The following is a 17,742-nucleotide window of genomic DNA, read 5'->3' as shown; positions in this document are numbered from 1 at the left end:
GCTTGTAGTAGCGGGCAGTTGTTATATTTATCTTATAGCTTTGATACATTTAAAGGTTAAACATCCCGCCGCAGAGCCACAAACTCCCACCTTGGGACGTCTTGGTTATGTGTCCGCATACAAACTCACCTGCAGTCCAAGTTCTAAAGTACTCAGAGGGGATATGTGCAGGTTACTCTGGTTCAACTGCTGATTCATGTCATGTTCTGTCAAGATTAATGTTACTTTGTCACCTGATGGTGGCAGCATTTCATTGTGAAATTTCTCTTTTCATTCGTACTTGTACCTTTTTCAAGGTAAAAGGTGAACTCCTTTGTTTCTATATGTCTGTGTGTTTCTGTGCAGTTTTAGGTTCACTTTATGGTTGCGGTTCTATGTGTGTAGTTTCCGTCTGTATGTTGAAAAACGAACCTGCCCTCTTGCTGTTGCCTGTGCTCCCCCATCTGGCATTTCTGTTTAAGGTGCCCCCCCCTCACCTACTGGGATACGTTCCAGCCCAAGCAGGACAGACACCGGGCAAGAGCTTATAGAAAATAGACAGATGGACAATAAACTCAATCTCAGGTTGATACTCAAACAGCATTTATTGATCATTAAATATATTCACTGTTACTAATAAATAATCGTGTTTATAATCCAGTAATACATTTTATTTTGAGGAAAAATATACATTAAATACATTATTTGTGTGTATATATTTATATATATATATATTATGTATATGGATTTAAGTTACAAGTGTACATGAAATCACAACCGAAACGAATATAACATACAATGTCAAGTTTACACAGTGTAATATACACTAATAATGCTCCATCCAGTCGATCTGGAAGATGGTTGCAATGTTACAGGTGATGGCTTCCCAGGTGGTTCAGATCTTCTGTCTGAATTCTCGAGCTGAGGCTCTGTTTTCTGTGAAAGAAACCAAGGAAAGATGTTTTTCCCCTGTTTTTGAAAAGGTACCTGCATTCCAACTGATCTGACAGTCATTTCAGCTGAAGGGAGATTTTGAATCAGACGTCCTTTCCGGTCTATACTTTATTATACTTTATTCTCCCAGATTTTTCAAAACGTTTAATTTTTGAACTATCACTGTTTGGAGCACCATGCTGCAGTTCTGGGGGAGGGGACAGGTGCATGGGGCAGACACAGGAAACTGCAGCGCAAGAACCAACGCATATTAAGGTTCTCTTAAAATTGTACTAGATAAATCTTTATGGACAGAGTTTAATTTTAACTGTAATCAGGTCCAGAAAGTACAAATCCGGACCGAAATATTGTTTCAGCCAAGCAGTTGAGTACTCTGTGACTGTGACTCTTTATACTCAACCGGCTGGTTGGCACAAAATCTTGGTCCGGATTTGTACTTTCTGGACCAGAACTTTCCACCTCTGATTATGACTATTTAATTGAATCAGTGAATGTGAAGGTAACATTATAGTGGTCATATAAGCTCACCTGAGCTCGGCGAGAGCGAACTTGTTCCTAAGCCGCACTTTCTCGTTGATCGGGTAGAGGAGGAGAAGCACCAGCCCCATGATAATGAAGGCGACAGGTGCCATCCCAATCAGCAACTTTAGTGTGTAGGCCACCAGGGGGTGCTGTTGACACACTCTGGGCAAATATCCCGCAAACCTGCAACCAAACAAAATCCGGGCTCAGCTACCCATCCATGAGATCAGGATTACAGGAGGGCCTAGAGCCTATCGCAGATAGCACAGGGCACGAGGCTTGGATGCCAGTCCACTGCAGGGCACATAAATTCACGTTGGTTTTTTTTGTCAGGACCCCCCCCCCTACTTTTCTCCCCACAGTCCAATTAGCATATTATTGATATTACACCATTTTAAATATTCTCTAGTTTCTATTTTGGCCACAAAAGCCCCTGCCCCTGGCCACCCAAATCAAAATTTTCTCCAGCTGCCATGGGGACTGGATGCGAACACACAAAGTGGAAGTGGGATTTAAACCCCAACCCGGGGGGGGTGAGGCAGCAATGTTACCCACTGGCAGTTGTGCCTCCTTCAGCAGGTGCCATCCTTCAATACCTCCATGTAATTTGTTAGCATGAAATATCTGCCGTATTTTTTGCAATTATATCAATGTCTACAGATGTGCTTTGCTGCCTTAGTGGCAGGGCTAAAAAGCACTATTTAATCGACCAGCGAACTGTCTGTCATTCTTGCGATTGAGATTGTTTATTAGTAATTTCTGCTCAGTCGGGACATTGAGTCATCTTTCATTCTATACGCATAATCTGCGAATCGCACAGACTGACTGAGGTGTCTGTCACAGATCCCGTGAGTAGCTGTCGCTGATTCACTGTGCAGCACCTTGCTTCACATCATATGTTTTCCTGACTCACCAGCTGCTACTGCACACAAATATTACATGTCAATAAAACTAGAGATTATACTGGCAGTTAAGTTTGGTCAGTGCATCCCTGATGTCGAAGCAACAGGATTAGTCGGCTTAATATGCTTTTGCTCCATTGTGAAACTGGGGCTGTTTCTGATGGTGTACAAATAGTGATGTCATGGTGGGTGGGGCTTGATGGGTCTGCCAATCGGGTTACCTGAAGTTCCCCTCTCATTGGTTACCTAATTGGTTCCATTTGGGCTAGTCACTGTACATACTCTCATATAGCTACTCACTATAACTTTTCAAGTATCATCTCTTTCATCATTCATAAATATTAAATCACTGTTTTTGTTGGATGACCGTGCCTATTAAGGTGCTATATAAGCTAAAACAAACAAAATCCCAGCCTCTGGGTTACAGGAAGCATTTAGCATTTAGACATAAACGGAAACAGTTCTTTACTTCGCAGCCACAGATCTACTCACTCGAGACATAGCGTAGAGACTCCGAGTGAAATTCCTGCAGCAAACTTGGTGAAGAAAACATAGAAGGAGTAGAAAATGGCCTCGTGCCCCTTGGAGAAGGGATTCATCAGCCTGAAGTCATCAACCACATCTGGTAGCATTGACCTAGGTCACAGGGAAAAAAATGACATGGTAATTTCTGATAAAACACAATAAGTGCTGTGGTTTTTTTAAGATCTATATCATGGCGTCCCAAAATAGCACAGCATGAGAATATTAAATCTATAGATTTATGAGGATGTAATCTATCCATAATTACAAATCACTAAATTAGTATATATATACGTACCCAAAATAGCTACTTTGACTGGAAGAATGCCTTTCATTAAAACAGAGGCTTGTAGTTGGTTATAAACGTAAAAATAGCACAATTAAAGCGGAGGTAAGCGCTTAAACCTGACTAATGGCTGTAATTGCGTTCATGGGGGAAGCCGGAGTACCATGTGACTCGGTCATCCACCGTGCTCTGGCAGGGCGCCGGTGTTTAAATGTGGCCAAGCCGAACGGCACTCACCATGGCAACAGCAAGGATGCGGCCACGCTGAGGCCAGACGAGACGGCGACCACGTAGGCCACGGTGAGGTGGGGGGTAAGGACCAGCAAGATGATGAAGGGGATGATGGACTGTATGGGACAGATACGGGGACAGCCATGAGCAAAAGCCTGGAAGGGAGAGTGCCAATGGAGAAGCTCTCCCCCGAGAGTCCAACAGGGACAATGTCCCTCCACCCATCCATCCATCCATCCATCCATCCATTTATTCACTTGAGAAAACAATTAACCATGAACATTTCAGAAATATAAATATATTCAATAGGAAGCTCATTTCAGTATCACATTGACGCTATTTTCTTGATAAAAGAATGATTTATTGCGTTGATAACTGTGTGGCCCATTGAAGGCCTGTTAACTTATAACTGTGATGTTTGATTAGAAGCTTCCTGGAATATGCATATGGAATATGTTACCAGGATGTTAAAGCAATCAGCCAGGAAGGAAACAGTCTTTTTAAAATTACCGTCTTAAATGACTTAAATAAAAGTAAACCTAAAAAGATGAACATTTACTTTGGAGTTTGGAGTTTGTTTATAATTAGTTTAATAAAAACTGGCTGAAGTCGCTATAAAAGGCATGTGAGAATGCAGGGATAAGCGCATACAGCTGCCGGCTGAATGGCAGAGCGCCGTCAGCCAGGCCGTCCCCAGCGCGCCCGTCCCCAGCGCGCCTGTCCGCAGTGCGCCCGTCCCGAGTGCGGCCGTCCCAAGCGCGGCCGCTCTGTGACTCTCTGACGGCAATGTCACCCCGGCTCCTCACTGTCTACTCTGACACACTTCAAAGCCCAGAGGCGCCTTTGATTCCCGCCTGATCTCGTGAGATTACAGATCCTCCTCTATATCAAAACCAGGCCCTCCCATGGAAGGGGGTAGTTTCTGCCTTTACTGGGGGCCGACCGCAAGGCAGAGGGCAGGAGGGGGGGACACTTACCGAGATGCCGCAGTAAGCGGCTGTCTTCTTCCCGAACCTCTGGAGAAACCACTGCCAAAAGGGGATGCTGATGGCCGCCGACAGCTGGAAGACAGAGAGGAGCCTCTGATGATCGTTCCTTGTTGCCATGGACATTTGCCTCAGTCGCCGCGGCGACACGCCGCTGTCATGATGTAAATAACATGCCGACCGCTTCCCATACTTTAGCACAATACGTCTGTAACATATGTCTTCTACATCCTCGTCCAAACCAAGCCCGGTTTTTGTAGAGGAACTGGATGACTAGTGTTTGACGAGGACATGGGTTACATAACACATATCACCCAAAAATATAAATCATAAAACGTATAAATAGATTATGCATTCAGTATGGTTCATATTTCATAACATTCTCTCGTGTATGCGTAAATGAATCAGTACGTACCAGGATCGTTAACACGATGTTCTGGAAGTGATCTCTTAAATCAGCAGCATACATACAGAACAGGATGAAATTGCTCTGGACCAGCTGTGAAAAACACATTGAGGATGCAGGAAATCAGAATGATGCATAGTTTCAGTCACGCTACAGCGCAGAGTATCTTTACATTTATTTAACAGACACTTAAGTCCAAAGTGAGGAATGTCTGAGCTCAGAGATCATCATCAGTGGAGCTGATGGGCGTAAGGACCTTCCTCAAGGGCCCAAAAATGATGCGATTACTCTGCCAGGCATAGGATTTGAACCTGCAACCTTCTGAATATAGGTTCACATTCCGACCGAGCTACACACTGTAATGGTGTGTTGTTCCAATAATGAGTCACAAAGTAGCAAAAGACAACTAAACGGTAAAAAACGTATAATGGTCAGTGGTATCTTCTATGGAAGTTCCATGAAAGCATGTAGAAAATCCATCAAGATATGCAGCCTAGCTGCTGAGAGCACCAGCCCGTCGCAGTCAAGGGAGCACTCCAACCCAAACCCAAACCCAGCGGCAGTGGGAGCCACGCCAAATCTAGGAGGATCGTCGCAGACAGTCTGCTGGCAAGCCATTCAAGGGCTCTTCACGGCAAGGAGAACCGTGTTCCTGAAGAACCGGAAGAGCAGTGCAGGAAATTAACGGTACCTGTATGGCCACGGTTATGAAGAGGAAGCCGCCTGTGAGCGTGAGGTATGGCCCGTGTCTCATCACCAGGTAGAAACCTTTATGGAAAGGGATGGGCTTCTCCGTGCCCAGTGCGTACGGATCTGTGGGGAGACAGGAGGCCGAAGATGCTCTTTCATTCCCAGATTCTCACATGCAAAACATTACAAGTAGCCCCTGCACAATCAGTGGCAGTGCTTACCAACACTCAAACTACACATTTGTGTGGGCGCCCCCTGTTGGTCAGAAGCACTCACTACACTAAATATTAAATAAACACATTCCTTATTTAGTAAATGCTACAGCAGCGTGTTCTAATACTAACCAGCTAACTAGCTATGCTGTTCTGACTCTACTCCTTAGCTATTTATTTAGTTTTTGAAATGCCTGAGGGGGGGCAGGGGCCCCAACACAAGCTGAGCTCCAGAAACAACAAAGCAGCCCCAGGTGCCAGCCAAGCTGCAGCCAATAACAACGCAGATTCCACGTTAATATAAACATTGTTTCAAAAATCTGCCGATTTGCTTCAGGTTTTGTTCCACGAGTCTCTGGCTTGGTTTTAATATCCGGAGTTCTGAAAACCGACAGAATGAAAACTCCATGCTCAGCGTAAGGTTTCAACTTGCCTTCCACGCAAGTATTAACAGCTACATTAACAGAAAACAAAGGTGGTATTTATTCACATTTTATTCAAATTTGGCAGTTTCCACAGATCCCATCTTGCCCTCCGTGGAAGATACAGACACACACATGTATACCGGAGAGCAATCTGGGGCCTGAGTGCAGACTCAACCAGCGGTTTTTGGAGGTGATACGATTAGTTTGCTGGGCAAGGGAATTGAAGCCAAGACCTTCTGAACATGGGCACGTATCCCAAACCCCCTGAACCCCTCCCCTCCCAATATACTGGAATAAGACTGTGAAATTCAAGAGAAAATCTCACCTTCTTTCTCTTTAACTCCGAGTAACATCACCACGGTGCACAGGAGAAAGAGTGCAGCTATCACGCCGGCGGCGATCATGTACAGCTCCTTCTGCTTGGGGGGGGGGAAGCACAGAACATGGTGCTCAGCCTAGCAAGTCATCGGCAGGTCTCCTCGTCAGTCTCCCTACATTCATTTAATACTAAGTTAAGAAAAATCTAGCTCCAGATATACAGGCAGGGTTACAGGAACCCCGATACCCCCCAATAATTCATTTGAATTTTTATTTTTTTTTATCATTTGAAATTTGATATTTCATTTCATTCACCCCCCCCCCCCCCAATAAATAGACCTTTGTATATAAATTATTGTGCCCCCCCCAATATCTATTTGAAATACACGAACCCTTATGAGATGATTAATGATGAACGAACATGAGATCAGTATGTAACTAACTCTTAGTTTTAGTCTTAGTTTCTGGTTAATTAATACATTAGTAAGAGTGTACTACATTATTTGTGCCCCCTCAAGTATTGTGTTACTGGGGAATCCAGTATGATTAAGTTAGGGGATGTCTCTAAACTCTAAACTACACATGGCACAAAATGAGCCAGAAATTAATTGTACATTATATGTTACATATCACATGCGAAGAGAAAGCTGACAAGCTTTAAATAAAAAAATTCTAAACAAATAATCATGAACCAGCAGCATAATGGGTTATTGTGATTTAATTCCAAAAATATTGACTGTGCAACTTTCTGCCAAGGCCCCAAGATTCAGCATCTAAAGAAGATAATTATTCCCCAAAATCTACCAAACTGGGTAGAATATTTGCACTTAAAACACTACCAGTCTGTAAATATCCTCATGTGGACACATGCTGTTCTTTATGCATCTTTATATAGCTTCCCAAAAAAACATGCTAATATTAAACCTTGTTCAATCTCCTGTCTTCATACCTCTCTGGTACCAAAAAAGCATCAAAAATAGAGAGAATTTTCCTCCCTCCTGACTGTTGATCGGACAAAAACAGACGCATAAAAATGCATTACTATTCTCCATGGTTACAGCACGTGTGATAGCATTATGGGAAATCACTTGGGGCTCTCTGTATGGTCAGAAAGCAATGACGACAGACTACAGGGGCCATCTGAGATGATAATTCTGCAGATGTGTTTGTTTTTCTTTCATTTTGATCTAACTTAGGGATCAAAGAGAGGGAATCATTTGGAGTATTACATTTGCACTTCCTGTCTCCCAAAAGGCAGCATTTTAATAACTTCTGCGGCCTACATGTTTTAAAGCTTTAATTGATTGGCAGGTACCATGGGAACAAAAAGTAAAGGAAATTAGGCTCCCGCTCACCACGTATGACAGGATGTCCAGGGAAGGTGACAGGCTCCGGACGATCTGAGTGACCTGCTCTGCTGCCGTCCCATTTCCCAGCTGAGTGGCGCCGAGGCTTTGGTTGCGGCAGTGTTTGAGCGTGTGGGCGTTAGCCACGATCTGGCCCTGGATGGCAGCCCCCAGCAGAGTACCCAGCACCTCCATCGTCATCCCTGTGCGCACAGATCGTGTGTGAGAGGCACTCTGTCTGACATCGAGTTTAAATGTTTACATCTGTGATAAATTAAAGTTAGATAAGCGAGTAACATGTCATCATCATAGATTAATACTGAACAGTAGCTTCCCTGAAATTAACTTTAACTTTGAATTTGTAGTTTTACAAAAACGCACAGTAACACTTTACTTGAAGGGACACAAGTAACAAGTAACTTAGTAACTCAATTACTACTCAAGTGCACATCATGAACAAATACAGTCTTGAAATGCTTGAACCGTTATGATAAATTAATGAGGAACGAACATGGGATCAGTACATAACTGACACTTCCTGGGTAATTTTTACAATCAAGCAAGAGAATAGTACTACATTATTAGTGCAAATACACAATGTAGCATCATTCAAAACAATCAGGCTTCTGATAAATTACTCATAATGGTAAGTCTGTCTGTCAGAGCAGTTTACATTGTGCTGCTCATGATGAGCTTTGACTTCTAAAGCTCAAATATTTAATCATTGTATAAGCATAAAGGCTTTATTTTTCCCATGATGACTTTACCCATCGATCTTGCATTTTCCAGTATATATATTGATTAATTCTAAAGGTGGATCTGAAGTGCTCAGTAAAGTGACCAAACAGGGGTTTTTCCTGAAGATCACGCTGGCCAGTCATGGAATAAACCCCCCGCCCAAGAAGATGAAGCCTTATGTCATACTGTAGGCTGTGGCCGAGTCCCTCTCCTTCTGCTCGGTGCTCAGGAACATGGTGAGGGCTGAGTATGGCACGTGGAAGCACTGCACGGGATTGGGGGACAGAAATCATGTGATCAGAGTAGAGGAATCACACATGAATACAAGTGACCATGAGTTACACACGTTATACATGTTAGTATGTGTCAGTTGGAAACCCCTTACCATTTATATGATATGTAAGTAAAATGCATTTTATTTAAACCTGTTAGGTTTGCATCCCTCTGTTTTAACTACATACCAAGGTTGATGTTTGTCGTAATGAGTCGCCGTTCGCGTTTTTGTAATTTACATAACAGTGCAGTCAGCACTGCGGTGAACCGAAATGCCCAAAAGATACCAAAATAAATGAATCTATGAAAGACTTTCCAAGGCTTTTTTCATCCCAAAATGAAAGGCATGTCATTTGTGGAAAGTTTCTGAACAACTATTTATAGAATTCCGTTTGGGTTGTTTTCAGAGAATCACACGACAACATTAAACAATATTTGATTTCCCCCCCCCCACAAAACAAACTGCACTGATTATATGCGACGTCTGATAAAAACCCAACCGTACTTCTCAGGTACTTCAAAATGATGGTGTACAGAGATGGTAAACTGAGCTTATGTTTAACCTCACGCTAGACAATGAGAGACTCTAAAAGTGGAGACTGCCATTTATCTGCTGTCGGGGCTGCAGGCTGCGCAGGAATGACATGTTATTTACTGCACGCCGCACTGCGGTTTCACTGTGCCCCATACAGCAAAACACATGTGAAGGACACAGAAACGGAAAGGAAATGATAGCCCTGGAAGGGACCTCGCGGCCTGAGAACAAAAAGCAGTGATTGAGCCATTTTCAAAACAGTTATTTTAGAATCTGCACCGCGAACACGGCGCCCAGCGTGACTGCGCCGTATTTAAACAGCTCCGGCGTAACTAACACAGAACACACATCCTGAAAAGTGAAGTACCTTTAAGCTAAAACGTTCAAAACTAAGTATAGATAGAAGAACGATAAAATACAAGCCTAAAAGGATTGTGATTGGCATGACCGGTTAATATCACCAGGGACAATTTGTAATACAAAAAAAGCATAAAAATCTGAAAGAAATTAAATATATCTACTAGGTATTTCAGAAGTTTTTTTTCTTTTAATAAACCCCAAGTCTTCCACAATTTAAATCAGAGCTAGATAAGATTTTAACAACTCTGAGCTATTAGTTAAGTTCTCCCCAAGCGAGCTCGATGGGCCGAATGGCCTCCTCTCGTTTGTATAGTTCTTATGTTCTTATGTTTAATTTCAGAAGTACCTACCGTAATGAGGGTCTGGTAGACGCAGTAGAAGCCAAGGTACCAGACGACCCTCCCACTGATAAAGGGAGGAACGTACCAGAGGCAGAAGTAGGAGATCACCACGAAGGGGGTAGAGGCCACCATCCTGTCATTAAGGGGGTGAGGGGGACAAGATGTCAGCCAAGTGTCTCATCCCAGTCAAAGGGAGATTTTATACCTTCTCAACCAACAGCCTTATTAGTTACAGCAAAGAGGTGTATTAATCACCAGTATCAGTCAGGGTCTAGATTAAGTTAAAAGTCTGTAGCGGGTTCGAACGCCATGCCTAATAGATAACTATAGACAGTAACAGTGCAAAGACTGTCAGAGAAGAACTGTATGCAATTCTAAAGTAAATAGATTGAACTTAATAGTGTTGTACTGTGGACTATGCAATACGTGGTATCGTGTTGTGTTCACTGTTTGAGATAATATATACTTTATTAATCCACAAACTCCATCATGGTTGGGATAGGTGAGTGAAGATGAGCCAGCTCAGTCACCCATCCCTAAAAACGAAATGCAACAGGCACCTCTTTCGTTTCTCTGTCCCCAGAGGTCACCCCCGGACCTCAGTGCCGGATCCCATTTACCCCCCCTCCAAAGGCTGGGTCCCTATTCCGTCTTCCTCTGTGTTTCTCTTGTGCTGATGCCGAAATGCATTTTTTCCCGTCCCTCTCCATCCTTTTTTTTCCTATTTGGGTAAACCATCCCCACCCCTGTATCCAAATAAACCCCCCTTTGGATCCTCCCATGCACGTTGAATGGGTGTGTTTGCCGTATCAAAGCGTCGTGCTATTTCCACAGTGAAATGCGTGAATTATGTACGAACATAATATCTTCAACGTGCCGGCAGGTTCGTTAGTCAGTTGAGCGGCAGCCGCCCACAGTCAGCACCAGTCAAGGCCCGATCACCAGAGGAATCTAAAGCACGCAGGAGAAAACCCACAGGATGGCTAACTCTCCCCCCATCAGGATGTGGCAAGGCGTCCCGCCCGCGCTGATTTATGGGTGGTGAGCCATTATGGTCACCGAGAGCAGCCGCAGGGACTTCGACGCCACCCTACGCACTTTCCAAAACAGGGCCCCAAACACTCGCGTGTAATAATGCTCTGAAACCTCAGCGTGTCTCATCTCATCCATCGTTTCTAGGAAGCAGGACGTGGCTCGCCCAGCACCTGGTCTCCGTGTCCGAGTGTGACTTTAAGAGCTAAGGTCCAATCTGAGCCCTAATGCCCTGTTTGTGTATCTGATACCACACTCTCCCAACCTTCCTTGTTGTATTTCACTGTTCTGCCTTTCAGGCTCAGCGTGGACGGCCAGTTCTGGAACCGTCCAGCCCCCCTTTCCCACTGCTCTTCCAGAGCCTGCCAGCCTCATGCTCCCCTGGTGGCCAATTGTCCTCCGTACAAAGAGCAATGCGCTTCACGTTGTGGGCCGGTCAAGAGAGCCATTTGCTGGCTGTATACACAGGCCCGTTCCAGCAGAGGCATTGGAATATTCTGTAAGATGGGTCACAGCACCAGTGCCAGAAACAGCGATCCTGCCATTATGACAGGAAACAAAGGTTTAACCTTCTAGATGTACATCTGGCTGCACACAATGTAAGCAGTCAGCAGTTCTCCATATCGGGAGCCTGACTGTCTGGAGTGTGACGCTTGTTTTGAAACAAGCCAAACCATCTATCTATGCCCAGTTCCAGCCTGACGTTTTCATACTCTTTTGAACAATGTCCATTGGTGTGTGAGCTTGCTGCAAAAACAGATACCAGCGTAACACATTTCATCCTGCGTCTGACAGGTTCCGTGAGGCTGCGTCTGCGTGCGGCTGCTTTGTGGCTGAGCAGGCTGGCGCCCAGTGATCTGCCATCAGAAGGTTGCCCATCGGGCCTGTCAACGAAGCCCTTAACCCCCTGCTTTCTCAAAATGCACGTCTGATAAATAAATTAATTGTAAATGCGTGTGCTTGCGAGTTCCACAGTCCACAGACAATTGGGCTAACTGGCATCAGTAATCGGGACAGTATGTGTGTGATGTGTCCGGGATGTGGCCCGTGCTGCCTGGGACGGGTTCCAGGTCCCCCTAGACCCTGACTGGGATTAGCAGCTGAAAGATAGATGGTGATTTCTTTCTCATTTGGTTGGGGGGGGGGGGGGGTCAGTAAGGAGTGGCCGGCAGTAGAAGGGGCCGCGATGCTTCCCAGTTGCTCCAGACACTGTCGGCTGACTACAAACGCTAAGTGCTTCCTGTGTGGCTGTGCTGCCACACATCAGTTGCAAGGGTCATTACTGCACTTCCTCCTAGACAGTGATTTAGAAAAGAGTAGAAGAAAACTGAGGGAGGGTCTCGGTTTCTCACGGTAACGATACAAACTCAGTATAGTAAGTAATGATGGGTTGTGTTTCCTCCCCCGGCTGCTGCTGCTGTCACTCTCCGTAACTTTTTGCTTCCACGGTGCGGAATGTCGGCTCGTGTTTATCACATGACATCTCCCAGACTTCGCCATAATGAACCTCGTTTAGAGATGTTTCTCCTGCTCCCCACGGCTGATTTCAACTCCCTCTGATGCTCGCGTTACATCTCAATGTCTCGGCCCAGTACGATTATCCCTGCTTTAGGTCTATCTGCAGATAGAGATGACGTTTTTGGCCATATCAGCCTGCTCCTGTCCCGCTAAAAAGACACACAGGTATTTTTTTTCATGATCTCCTGCTTCTTTATTGACTTTGTCTGGAAGGAAGAAGTCTGTTGATCCACACTCCTGTCTTACTTACTCTTACCCTTTGTAACCTTTGCTCTCAACAAAATGAATTAGATTTTTATTATTTTAATTTACTTTAAGACATTTTTTTGTCATGTGCAAGTGAGAAAAACTTGGAGTCAAACAGTAGGATCAGTCAGCATCCTCGGAGCAATTGTGGTTAAGGGCCTTACTGATTACTGTTCAGCGATGGCATTCAAACCAACAACATACCGTACAAAGGCACAGATCCATAACCCACTGAGCCTCACATCACCCTTTTTCACTTGCCGTTATTCATAATGATGAATGCCATTAGAACCTTCTGGATCGGGGAGCACATACCAAGGCATAAGTCTTCCAATCTTTGTCCATCTGCTCTTGCTGATGAAAAAGCCGATGACTGGATCAGACACAGCACCCCACACCTTCCCAACGAACAGCACCACGGAGGCCTGGAAGGGGCTAATCTAAAAAGGACAAGTGTGGTCACTTCACAAGGGACAATCACGTTTTGGCCCGAAACAAATGCATCTTTGTGTTCTTCAAATGTGAATGTGTTTTGAATCTCAGAGAGTCTCTTTAACGATGAAGAACATTCATCTGGACACTGCATTGAGCATTCATCCAGGTGTCGCAATGGAACACTGCATGGAAGATTAATCCAGATGCTGCACTGGACATTCATTCAGGTGCTGCACTGAATGTACATCTGGATGCTGCATTGTCTCTGGGCCATAATGAAATTCTGTGCCCTTACCTGGGCAACATCCAGCAGGTAGATCTGCAGGAAGAATCCCGTGGCGCTCCCAGCTATTTGGATGGGAGCCCCTCCAATGGCAAAACACAGCTTGCTAAACACTGACAGTCGCTGATCAGGGCTCACCTGGAAGAAGAAGAAGACATTTTCAGATCCAGGAGAAATTAAACAGAAATAAAAGAATACATGTACCTGACTAACTTGCTAAGACAGATTTTAAAAATACATTAAAAGAGATCTTCAACACAGGAGACATGAAGATGTTTGTAGCATGGGGATTTGGGAAATCTGTGAGTGAAGGACATTTGTTTTACAGCATAAAGATTTAATACCCAAACTTTGAAGTAAACTGGATCCAAAGCAAACCTGGCAGTTGTTTTAGTTCCACTCCAGCAATAAGCAAAGCCATATTGATCCTCCTAAAGCAATTAATTAAAATCACAGATAGAGCCGATCCACCCGGCTACCTTTTCCACTACCCTACAGCAGGGATCACTGCAGAAATGACCCAGTCTCCAATTTCAGCTTTCAGACATGCATCCATGCACCCTCAAGGCTGGAGGACCTGCCGCAGACCCCAGGGCTAGCCCACTGTCCTTCCAGCCACATTCAGGAGGTGCATTGCAGTAGATCCTGTGATTTCAAAAAATGCAGCACACCAATATTTACGCAGTCTGCCGAAGTCGCCGAGTCAGAGGAGGCCCCAGCGCTGTTCAAAAAGGGCTCCTTCATATGGGTGTGGGGATTTCTTTGCCGCGACCGGTCCGTGCTAAAAATACCCGATGTCAGTGGAAGAGGGACGGAAGCCTTTTTCACACATTAAAAAATGTGGTCAGGCTGGTGCCTGACTCTCAAAAGAGGAAAACTATGATTATATTCAAAGCATAATATTTAAGAAAGCTCTGAAATTAAAAAGGCGGAGATGCATCCATCAATTGCCACGTTACAAAGATCTGGACTATATTTGAGTGACTGTTTATTTAACGTTTGCTATCTTCATCAATTTTTAGTGGCAGCGCCAGTGCTTTTGATTGAGGCTATGACAAGGAAATCCTGACAGTGACCGCGTGATACAGCAGATATCCTATTCAAAAGCTCTGTAATTAAGTCTACCACTTTGTTTAAACATTCAAGATTTTTGTTTAAAAAGTGTAAACAATAGGCGATTTGTGCTGTACAGAAGCTTTTTTAATATATTAATTTCAATTAATTTTTATTTGTCTTTCTTAACAAAAAGTGTGGTTCTATATTGATTATTGCATAAATAAACCATTTTATAATTTAAATTTGTCTTATGTCAAGACCATCTGTGCCCCTTTGACGCCCACGTTCACAAGTGGTACCATTCAACAAACCAGATGGAAAATGAGTTTACCTCTAAAAGAATAATAAAAGAATGAACAGCAATCAAGTCTGCGACTGAAATCTGCCTTTGAAGAGATGGGTGGAGAACACATTTGGGTAATGGTATTATTTACAAGTTCCTGTCCAGTTCAGAACAAACAGGAAATGGCTCCTTCTTTACACAAAAAAGTTCATATTAAAACTATGTAGATAATGACAGCGATAGCATACAACATGTTTGAGCAAGAATTTGTCATTCATGTTTGTCTTTTTATATATCTTTATCTCAAAATCTGCGTAACAGACAAAATTCCAGGGAAACTAAAATCCCCAAGTAATTTACTCGTCCTCTTAAGCTAAATTAATTAGCTTTCTAGCAGGTAACACGGAAACCAAATAACGCTGAAATCATCTTCACAAAAAGGTGATATACGGTAAGTTTCATGAAGATCAAAATCTAATCCAAAATCCTCCAGCGCTCTTTGAAGTGTCAGTAGCCTACTTTAGATAGAGTTTTGGCCGTTAGGGGGAGCCACTTTCAGTGACTCGCGTTTACAGCGACTTGCCTGTGGCGCGCAGAATTAGACATATTAACATTTTCACTATTTGTGGGGGCATTTTTAACTTTTAACTGATATTTAATTTAAAATGTATTTAGTCACACATGCTTTATTATTATTTGATTAGAATGTTCTATCAGGTAGAATACATAAAGTATGACACATAATTAACCAGCCAAATATGCCGTACATTAGTCTAAATAAAAAATAATAATAACTCTGACACGTAAATCCAAGCCATTTCATTCATTTTCTCAACAAACATTACTAGTCAAGATTTGAAAATATATCAGTTAATTAAACTCCAATGTTTTGTTCTCATTACTCAAATCGCAAAATTGAAATGACAGAGCGAATACACTGAAGCATTTGGAAATCATTTTTACACACATAAAAACCGACTTTTCTTACTGGCCACTTTACATCAATTACATTCTTTTCATGCGCAAATGTCTGTTAGCGCCGGACTTTAATGTATATAAGCTACAACAGACAAATGTAGCCTATATATTCATAGGCTATTTACAAACATTTCGCAAGGTCAATAAGTAGCCTACGTATTCCGCTTTATAAGTACAGCTGTACAAAATACAGTATATCAAATTTAACTTAATTACTTGTCAATTTTTTTACACTTCAAAAAATAAATGGCTTCAATTCAGATATTTCTGTATGGGTTTCTGCCGAACTTTACCAAAAATCAACAATTTTGTATCACAATGAGCTATAAATATCTGTAAATAACCTAGCTGTTAATATCTGAATGGTCGAGCAGAAACATTTACATTTCCATGTATTTTATTTGGCAGACGCTTTTGTTTAAAACGACGTGCAAGTAAAGCAAACAGCACATTACGAGCAAATGACTTGTCAAGGAGTCGGCATGAGTGCAGCTAAACGATCGTGTCCACCTTCACTTCTATGTGCAATAACACAGTATGACTCTGAAATCGTAAGTAAATAGACATTTTGTTGTTTTATTCGTTATACACTTTACATCACTCATGCTTTATAGATTACAGTTTTGCAGATGTATCCGTGCACTTTATGCTGAGGTAGACAAGTCAGTTTCCTTTTGGGATCAATAAGTGTATCATTTATCTATCGACATCAGCGTTTATATTTAACATACAATTAAGGTATTTAAATTAAACCCGCATTTCTGCATTATAATTTGGAGTATAATCCAAAATTAAAACAATGTTAAGACAGAAATACTTTTAATACCATTACATATTAGATTATTTCGCCGACCTAAATCCAGACTCACTGTCACTTTAGTCGCATCTTATGGCATTTAGTGCCTTCAAAGAAAACGGCGAATCTGAGGAACAGGGAGCGACAGTAAAGACAGAAGGCAGCCTAACCTGGTGCTGGACTTTGCTGAGGAGTGAGTCAGGGTTTTTGAAGATCCCGGCCGTGGAGCTCTCCATTGCTCTCTCACCCTTGGCCATCGCGGTGACTGAGCGTGACTTCCCCGCAAACGCCAATGCCATTCACATGCTGCTGTCAGGCTTGGGTGGGAGCCAGAATGGGAGGACGGCGTCAAAACGAATTCTCTAATAAACAGGTTTGTCAGTCCTCCAGTGCTCGGCTAATTACTCTCTGCACAAATCCCTCATGATGTACCTCCCATGTCTGAGATCACTCCGAGAAGTTCGGTACAAGGGTTTTTCCAGATACCAAATAGCTAGATCACAGCACATGTCATGATTTAACACACATTTCTTAACATTACAGTTTTAACGGCAACTGTACATTATGAACTGCCTGTCCACTTTTAGCCCTGAGATGTCTTCGTTTCATGATAATTCAAGGAAGAGTCCATTTACCTGGGTGTTAGTGGATGTGATCGGCTGTGCAGGATGTTTTATGCTGTGTTTCGTGATCCCCGCAGAAGCGTCAGATACTGCGGAGGTTTGACAGCGTAGCTGAACTCGAACCTGCCTGAGGGTGTAACCTGCGCCCCCTGGCGACGGAAAGGCGTCAGCGCGTTTGCTCGAGGCAGTGGCAGCTCTGGGAAATACCCGCCATCACTAACCTGAAGCGCTTCAGCATTGATCTCACACTGAGATTATTTCTAAATTTAAAGTTGCAGCTGGCAAAAATATCACAGTGCAATGCGCGTTTTGTAACGGGGTCTTAATCGATGTCTTGTTCCCACGCTATTGTTAGTAATATAATTCCGGCATTGAGAAATGTATAGGGAATGTATGAAATGCTGTGTGATGAGTTAGAGTAGGATTATGCCCTGGCTGAGCCTTTCCAAAGTCTCAGAGCGGTTTT

General features: G+C 43.3%; 1 protein-coding gene across 2 annotated transcripts; it reads right to left on the bottom strand.

Moving 5' to 3' along the window:
* Nucleotides 1-560: 560 nt before the first annotated feature.
* mfsd2b (MFSD2 lysolipid transporter B, sphingolipid) lies at nucleotides 561-17,416 on the bottom strand. Of its 2 annotated transcripts, none has more exons than XM_072702741.1 (15): nucleotides 17,289-17,416; nucleotides 16,824-16,970; nucleotides 13,553-13,678; nucleotides 13,138-13,262; nucleotides 10,036-10,159; nucleotides 8,704-8,782; nucleotides 7,789-7,982; nucleotides 6,441-6,534; nucleotides 5,480-5,601; nucleotides 4,798-4,881; nucleotides 4,374-4,457; nucleotides 3,403-3,512; nucleotides 2,850-2,993; nucleotides 1,462-1,638; nucleotides 561-915 (listed from the first exon to the last, which is right to left on the bottom strand). In XM_072702741.1, exons 2-15 carry the CDS (start codon nucleotides 16,950-16,952, stop codon nucleotides 849-851), a joined length of 1,659 nt encoding a protein of 552 aa, XP_072558842.1. In that variant the 5' UTR covers nucleotides 16,953-16,970; nucleotides 17,289-17,416; the 3' UTR covers nucleotides 561-848. The 2 variants fall into 2 exon arrangements, with proteins under 2 accessions (XP_072558842.1, XP_072558843.1); XM_072702742.1 differs by having other exon boundaries at nucleotides 6,441-6,531.
* Nucleotides 17,417-17,742: the final 326 nt, after the last annotated feature.

The sequence above is a fragment of the Paramormyrops kingsleyae genome, chromosome 19, assembly GCF_048594095.1.
Source record: "Paramormyrops kingsleyae isolate MSU_618 chromosome 19, PKINGS_0.4, whole genome shotgun sequence".
NCBI lineage: Eukaryota > Metazoa > Chordata > Actinopteri > Osteoglossiformes > Mormyridae > Paramormyrops > Paramormyrops kingsleyae.
The sequence above is the reverse complement of the archived record's forward strand: the minus strand, read 5'-3'. Positions and strand labels throughout refer to the sequence as shown.